Source organism: Fukomys damarensis, unplaced genomic scaffold (genome assembly GCF_012274545.1).
Source record: "Fukomys damarensis isolate Sample0158 unplaced genomic scaffold, DMR_v1.0_HiC HiC_scaffold_33, whole genome shotgun sequence".
NCBI lineage: Eukaryota > Metazoa > Chordata > Mammalia > Rodentia > Bathyergidae > Fukomys > Fukomys damarensis.
The window spans coordinates 47096517-47103763 of record NW_022900945.1 but is presented as its reverse complement, the minus strand read 5'-3'; the positions used below and the strand labels follow the sequence as shown (position 1 = coordinate 47103763).

The 7247-nt window shown below is 53.8% G+C and overlaps 1 protein-coding gene across 1 annotated transcript in view; it reads right to left on the bottom strand.

Annotated features, from left to right (window-relative positions):
- Positions 1 to 1055: 1055 nt before the first annotated feature.
- Positions 1056 to 7247, bottom strand: part of Cd2 (CD2 molecule) — an 11167-nt gene continuing 4975 nt past the window's right edge. Inside the window, exons 4-5 of the mRNA XM_010631197.3 lie at positions 4310 to 4432; positions 1056 to 1503 (exon numbers count right to left, since the gene is read on the bottom strand). Coding sequence (XP_010629499.1) covers positions 1190 to 1503; positions 4310 to 4432 — 437 coding nt within the window. The 3' untranslated portion in view covers positions 1056 to 1189. The remainder of the gene's footprint in view (positions 1504 to 4309; positions 4433 to 7247) is intronic.

Below are 7247 nucleotides of genomic sequence, written 5' to 3'. Positions count from 1 at the left end.
CTCTCTCTCTCTCTCTCTCTCTCTCTCTCTCTCTCTCTCTCTCTCTCTCTCTCTCACAGGAAGTCCTGATCTTGTGGTTTACACCTCAGAGCTTCCTGCCAGAGCTTTAGGAGTGTTAACAAGTCTAAGAAGTCAAGGGGAAGGCAGGCTGGCAACAGGACCACAAACATGGTACCAACTCTTCAAAGCAGGCATCTTCTCACTGCCTATTGTTAGACCTTTATCTGAAAACTGTCTCCCCCCGCCTCGTTTCCCAAAGTACAGCTGCTGCGGCTGCTAGCTGGGGATGTGGACTGGCTTTTAAGTAATGGTTAGTTATTTGTGACGCCGAGGATTTGATTGAAGGGAGTTGTTGTCTTACTCTGCCCTTTTGTGTGTCGCCTGATGGGCCCCCAGTGCCTAAAGTATTTATGAACTCTCTTTTTCTCAGTGATGACTGCACAGGTCGTCACAACCATAGCCAAAAAGCAAGGGAGTGAATCACAAATGATTGCTTTTCTGGTGCCTCTTGTGGAAGGTTTGTGTATGGATTTCAACGCATCACAGAAAACAGAGCGGTCATCTGCCCAGCTTGGTAGCTGAGACCCGGGTACATGTTCTGGTCATGGTGGAGGGAATGCAGGCGGTTCAGGTGAACTAAGGTGACTGAATATGATGTTGTGCTCACACCCATGAGCCTCGTTTTCGATCTGCAGTTTCCTCTCCTGGACACTGAAATCCTTTCTCCCTTCAGTGAGCAGACACCAGGGTCAGGTTAGAGCTTTTATTTCATTCCTACGCCAGAGCAGAGGACCAGAGCCACCTCCCCACCGCAGGCACATAAAAAACCCGAGAGACCCTCAGCAGATCGGCCACCTGTGGGACGCCCAGGGCCAGTGACCAGTTGGGTGGCGTCAGAGAAGGAGATAAGAGTGCTAAGACTTCTGTGCTCTGTCACCCATCGCCCTACAATCGCACTTACGTTGGTTTTCTCTTCTTGGTGCGACAGAGATCTGGGAGGAAACCAAAGACTCCAGGCGTTAGACCACATGGCTGAGCTGGAAGGTGCTGGTGTGGCTGTGACCCACAAGCCTTGCTGGGAGGCCATTGTGTCCTGTGTGTCGAAACCACTCGAGGAGAGAGCAGACCTGCATGCTGAGGTGGAGAAATCCACAGAGCCGTTTATTGGAAAGGACAGTTTCTATTTCTTTTAATTAGAGGCAGGGGAGAGGGAGTTTTCAGCAGCCCCACGGGGAGGTTTTGGTTGAACTCGAGGCTTGGGAAGGGGAGGGCCTTTCTGTTGGCGAACTTGTGTTCCCGACGGAGGAGGCCTCTTTGGATGCTGCTTTTGGACATGGTGGGCAGGAGCCAGGGGGCGATGACCGGGTGCCTGGGAACGATGGCTCGGTGGTGGGGGAGGGAGGGAGGCTGACGGATTCTGAGCTGGTGGGGCCTGGGTGTGGCAGGGTTTCAGGGCCCCTTCCTCCGTGGTTATTCTGCGGGTGCTGATCTCCAGCCCCTCATCTGCAACAAGAAAACCTGTCAAGAGCTGATTTTAGCAAGGTGCAGTCCGTGTGATACTGAGTGCCTCTTAGGTGTGAGATGCCCTGCTAGCTGTTGGTGTGAGGGGAAAGAAGCTGTCCCGCTCCTCCGAGAGCCCTGGATCTTGTGGGGGAGACAGAAATGCTGATCACGGAGTAGAGCAAGCTTCCAGGGCTCTGGAGAGCTCAGGAAGCCAAAGGGAAGAAGACAAGGGGCCGGGGGTGTGCCTGGCTCTGCACGCCCTGGAGGTGATGCCCGAGAGCAAGGCTCATGGTCAGAGCCCACTGTGAGAGGACCTGAGTGGTCACCGGGGAGTATTAGGAACTGCACTCCCTCTGATAGGTCTCTGTTGCCAAGCTGTCATTTACTCAGTTCTGTTGTCACACAACCCACACTCTGCCAAGAGGCTGGAGTACACCCGGGGGGCTTTTTAGCCCTTTGAAATGTACTAGTTCTTCAGAACTTCATAAGCAAGACGCAGCCCCTTGGGCTTAGCAGGGAAAGATTACTCCCCTCTCCTCACTCCAGGGTTTTCCGTGTTGTATGACTGTAGTCTATGATGGCAGGCCCAAGTCTCATCATAATGGAGTTTTTCCTGTGCTGCTTTAAAGTCCAACAGGAAATCTGTGAGGATGCCCAGCTGCTACAGGCCCCTCTGGCTGCCTCTGGGCTACAAGTGAGATATTTGGTCCCAGGATCCAAGGCCATCTTCACTGGGTAAAGGGGAGGCAAGAGGAACAGGCTGTCCCTGGGCTCAGCTGATGATCTCCCGTGTCTTTGTAGGCCTCTGCAGCCAAGGAAACTCAGCTCCTCTCCGAGCATCACCTGTGGCTGCAGGCTGACTGTGCCCACCCATCAGGCTGCTTTGAATGCGAAGGCTCTAAGTCAGACCATGTGTCGTGGTCTGTGTGCTCCAAGTACATAGAGCAAGGAGCACAGAGAGAACAGAGCACATCCCCTGTGACATCTTTGGCTGCCTGAGGTGGCTGAGGTTACACTCGGGGAGGCTGTGGAGGGGACTTTGTCCCCGCTCTCTGTTCCCAGGCATGGGGCAGTACATGGCCTTTCCTCATCCCATGCGGCAATCTGGGGTTGGCCATTTGCTCATCAGTCTGATCATCCAACAGTTTGTTCATTTATTTGTACCTCCTACGTTTATTCCTCAGCCTCTAGGTGTTGGGCTCTATTACTAAGTGGCAATGATGACTCAGACAAGCACTCAGACACCCCAAAATCAGGCCTGTGCAATGAATCAGGACTACAAATCACAGTGCCAGCTTCCAGGAGCCCACAGCCACCAAAGAGTTGTAGATAAAGAGGGCTGTGGGTTCCGGAAGCAGGCGTGGGTATGTGCCAAGGGGCCAGGTCCTCGGCTGGGCTGGACACACAGCTATGGCTCTGTGCAGCGTGCTTGGCCAGAGAGGACTGCAGCTTCCTGACATGCCCACCCCAGGACCCTCAGCCACTGCCTAACATCTGTGCCAAGGAACTCCTCCAGGCTCGCTGGACCCTCTTCTCCACCTGTGTCTTCTGTCATTCAACCTGGGACTGCGAGGGAAGTGAGGCAGGCAAGACACATGGGGTGCGAAATGTGAGGAGCTGCCCACGCTCAGGGTCATACAAGAAAGAACACGGTGAGGGCCTCCTTAAACTTTGCTCCCGGGGCTCCCTGCCTCATCCTATTCCTGACTTGCCTATTGGCCATAGAAGATTTGAGGCCACTGATCTAGACTCCCTGAGCTCACAGTTCACATCTGTATTCATGTCATCTGTCTCCTAAGATCACTAACAGCTGGATGAGGGAAGTGATTCTAAAACACCGAGACTGGTTCTTGGCACAAGTGACTGCCCAGTCAATGGGAGCTAATCGTCATGCCAAGAATTTCAGTGTGGCGATGGCAGGCATTGCTCTGTCTTGGGTGGCACGTGAGGTCCACCTCGGAGGAATACGTGGTGCCTTCATACTGGGTGATGAGAAAGGCCCTTTATAAGGGCAGGGATGGAGAACAGCCTGAGCGGGACACAGTAGGGAAGACCGCACAGGGCCTGGGGGCTCAGCACCAGGGTGGAGAGTGTGGCAACCACTCTAGGAGGAAGACTGGATGCTAAGGGTACAGAGATGCTCGCTAGGCCCGGGGGGGGGGCAGTGGGGTGGTCAGGCACGGGCTGAGTGGGGCCTAAAGAGTTGACTGAGGGGAGAACCCAGGAAAGATGTCTGAAGGACGGAAGCCAAATCCAAAGGTCACAGCCCCCTCCGCTGTCACCACTTTGCAGGGTCCTTGGGCTTTGCCAGAAGTGCTGGTGTGGGTGTTGCTGGGCCTGCGCCAGGAAGAGACCCGAGGCAAGGAGCGCAGACCTGCTGCGCGTGAGTGTGAGTGTGACAGAGCGAGTGTGACACTGCGCGGATCTGAGGGCCTCACCCGCCCGGTGCCATGGCTCATGACGACGACAGCCCAGCCGGACAGGGACGCCCGATGCCTTCTGCTCCCAAGTGGCCTAAGCTCCCAAGTGGATCTCAGCGGGTGGAACCCAACGAGGCCAACCTCTGCACAGATTCTCTGCGCTCCCTCCTTGTCAGGGCTGAGCAGCTGTTTTGTTCTCTCTCTCTCTCTCTCTCTCTCTCTCTCTCTCTCTCTCTCTCTCTCTTTCTTTCTCAAATCATGCTAGCCACATGAAAGCTCTGGTTTCAGCCCTGAATTCTGTCACTGCCCACCCTCTCTCCCTGGCTGACTTGATGTTTCTGTGGAGACTCGTTGCGGCCTGAGCAGCACCACAGAGGGCAGCTTACCGCATCTCCTACCGCGCTGCTTTTTCCTCTTGCAGATGTAGCAGGTGAGGAGTGCCACAAAGACCACCAAGAGGACGCTCCCCCCACAGATGCCAGCCATGAGATAGAAGTTCAGGCCTTTCCCTGCAGGGGGAAGAGACACAGATTCAGAGCGGGGAACTGAGAGAGAGGCCATTTCATTGCTCTGGCCAAACTCCCCAGCCTCTCTCACCAATAGAGGGACAAAGCTTGATAGTGATGGGACTTTTGATCTTTACAGAGGCCAAGCTTCCAGGCAGAGGTGAACTGTGCCCATGCCTTCAGGGCTCCCGGATCCAGGCTGAGCCCCTGCCAAAGCTCCTGGGAGACGGCTGTCATGGACTAAGATGGCCTGGTCATTCGTGAGCCAAAGCCTGTCCCCTCCTCCATCCCCCACACAGTACAGCACCTCCAGCGGAGCTGGGAGAGGATCTAGTGCAACCTCTAGTTTCAAGGCAGAGAGAGCAGGAGAGTTGTCTGAGGCCTCGCAGTATCCGTCCTGAGTGGTTCCTTTAAGCAGCCCCTCCTCTCAGTGCCTCTGCTGTTTTTCAGCTGTGCTGTCTGGCTTCCCTCCTGCACCAGGGTCTTTTCTGACCCTCTTGACCAGGCAGTTTCCTAACACTCAGGGTGAGTACTTTACTGGCAGCCCTCTTTCCTTGTAGCAGTCCCCACTTCCAGGCTTTTGCCCAACCCACGAGAGAAGGACAGGTGCACATTCAGTTAGCAGCAGCAGCCTGGGCCTGCAGTTCCTAGACCTTCAGTGACTGGGAGGCAACAAGCAAAACAATAACTTCAGTGTTCAGGGAAATAGGTTTGGAGACCAGCTCCCCTAGGCGAGAGCTGTGTGGCCTTTGGAGAGTCACTCTGCCCCTCTGAGGCTGTTTCCTTCTTCATGCAATGGAAACAATGAAAACTACATCACAGGGTGGCTGTTGGAAGTCAATCAGATAATGGATGTGAAAGTGCTTTGTAAACTGTAAAACAGCCCACAGATGTGAAGTCTTGCTTTTACTGGCACTCTTTGCGCTGGTGTTTTTGGTAGCTGTTTCCCAGGAGGGGTGCTGGGCCCACTGCCCTTTGTGAGTCAATAGCAGTTACAGAGGAGTAGCTGGGGCTGGGACCTGGGATCCGGGGAGAGCGACTGGAGCTCGTCCCAGCATTGCTGAAACACTTCTCTGGTCAAACCATCCCAGGAAGAGGTGAGCTGCCGGAGCCCATCTCCTACTGAGCCAAGGACTTGCCAGTGTTTGGGGATGGGAAGGCCTGGAGGAGTTCTGGTGCCATGCGTCTAATCCATGCAGCCGCCGGCCTGGCTTCCCCTGGAGTCCTTGCACGGGGCTCCCACCCCTTGTCCTGGCACAACTGGGAATGCAGGCAACCCCCAACATGTCTGTCCTCCGAGTTGTGCTGTGTCACCCTGAGCTCCTGCTGGAGACATATTCTAGCCTGTCTCAGAGGCCGCTGTGGCTGTCATTCAAAAACAGGCCACACGTTCTCTAAATCCAACTAGTCGGCACCCCTACGCTTCCTCTTGGAGAGAACTTACTCGTAAGTTTGTGCATTGGAGTGTTTCTTGTTCAACCCATCCCTTCCCCCTAGTATTTTGTTTTAAGTAGCTTATTTGAGCCACATGGCTAGAATGTGACCATTGCTCCTCTCTGCCTTGGTCTTTTAGAATAAAATGACCAGATACCTTTAGGGTCTTCAAGTATAGCCCCTTCCTCCTCAACCTCCCCCAAAATATTCCTTCCACTCTGCAGTAGCCCTTCCCAGGACCAATCCTGCTAGGTACCATGGAACAGGGCACCCTCCCTTCCTGTCCTGCCTTCTCCCAAGGTCTTTCCTCCCTTCTTAATATACCCACACTTTTTATACTGGTGGGATCCAATTAAAATAAATATGAAGAGCTGGATTGCCAGATAAAAGACAGGACAGCCAGTTACATTTGAATTTTAAATAAACAATGAATACATTGTGCATAAGTAAGCAACATTTGGAACACACTCATACTGTAGTTCTAGCTGTTAAATCTGGCATCCCCGATCAAGGGCAGCCTGAAAGGGGAAAGGAGGTCACAAAGTCACAACAGGGACAGTTTCTGCACTCTGCCTTGGTGATGGCGGGTGTGACAGGATGGCCATGCTGGTCTGTGTCTGTGGCCAGCGGACTCCCAGGCGACCTTCTGGAATCGGGCCTGTGCCATCCCCTCTGAGCGAGCACGGCCAGGCTTACTGACTTCCTCCTAGTACACAGAATTTAGGACGATGCACATCACTGCTGAGATGAAGTCATAAGAAGGCCATGGCTTTTGTCTTGGGTGCTTATTCTCATTCTCTCTTAGACTGCTCGTTGGGAAGTGAGTTGCCACACTGAGGGGCAGCCCAGTGGCTCACACCGGGGAGCTTGGAAGCAGACCCACTACTTTCCTCGTGTGCTATCTTCTTTCTGAATCACAAAACTGAAGCCCAGAGAGGAACAACCTCTAAGCTTATCCAACTAAATATGGGTGGACCCAATTCAGAAGTTCAGCCCTCTGGCTTCCAGGGAACTACAGCAGGCTGCCCCTCCAAAATTACTGCTGGGAGTCCTGGCGAGCTGGGACACTGGGATCAATGAGATCTGAGAGTGAGAGGGCTTTCTGGAGCTCGTACCAGGCCCAGGCTCTTTCTCCGTGTGACAGAAGTGCTGTCTTACTAGGTCCGCAGTCTCCTCTCGGCTCCAGTTTCCCTGCTTCCTTCTGCATATTTAGGTGGGAAGTCAGAGTCATGGTCACTAACTAGCAGAGGGACCTTGGGCAACTCAGCTTCCCTCTTCATTAAGCAGGGGTTTGCACGAGATGATCTCTCCTTTCAAATTCTTTCCCCCAAAGAGGATCTTTTTAAGTCCCTGAAGTCACGGGGGGGGGGGGGAGGGTGCTGGA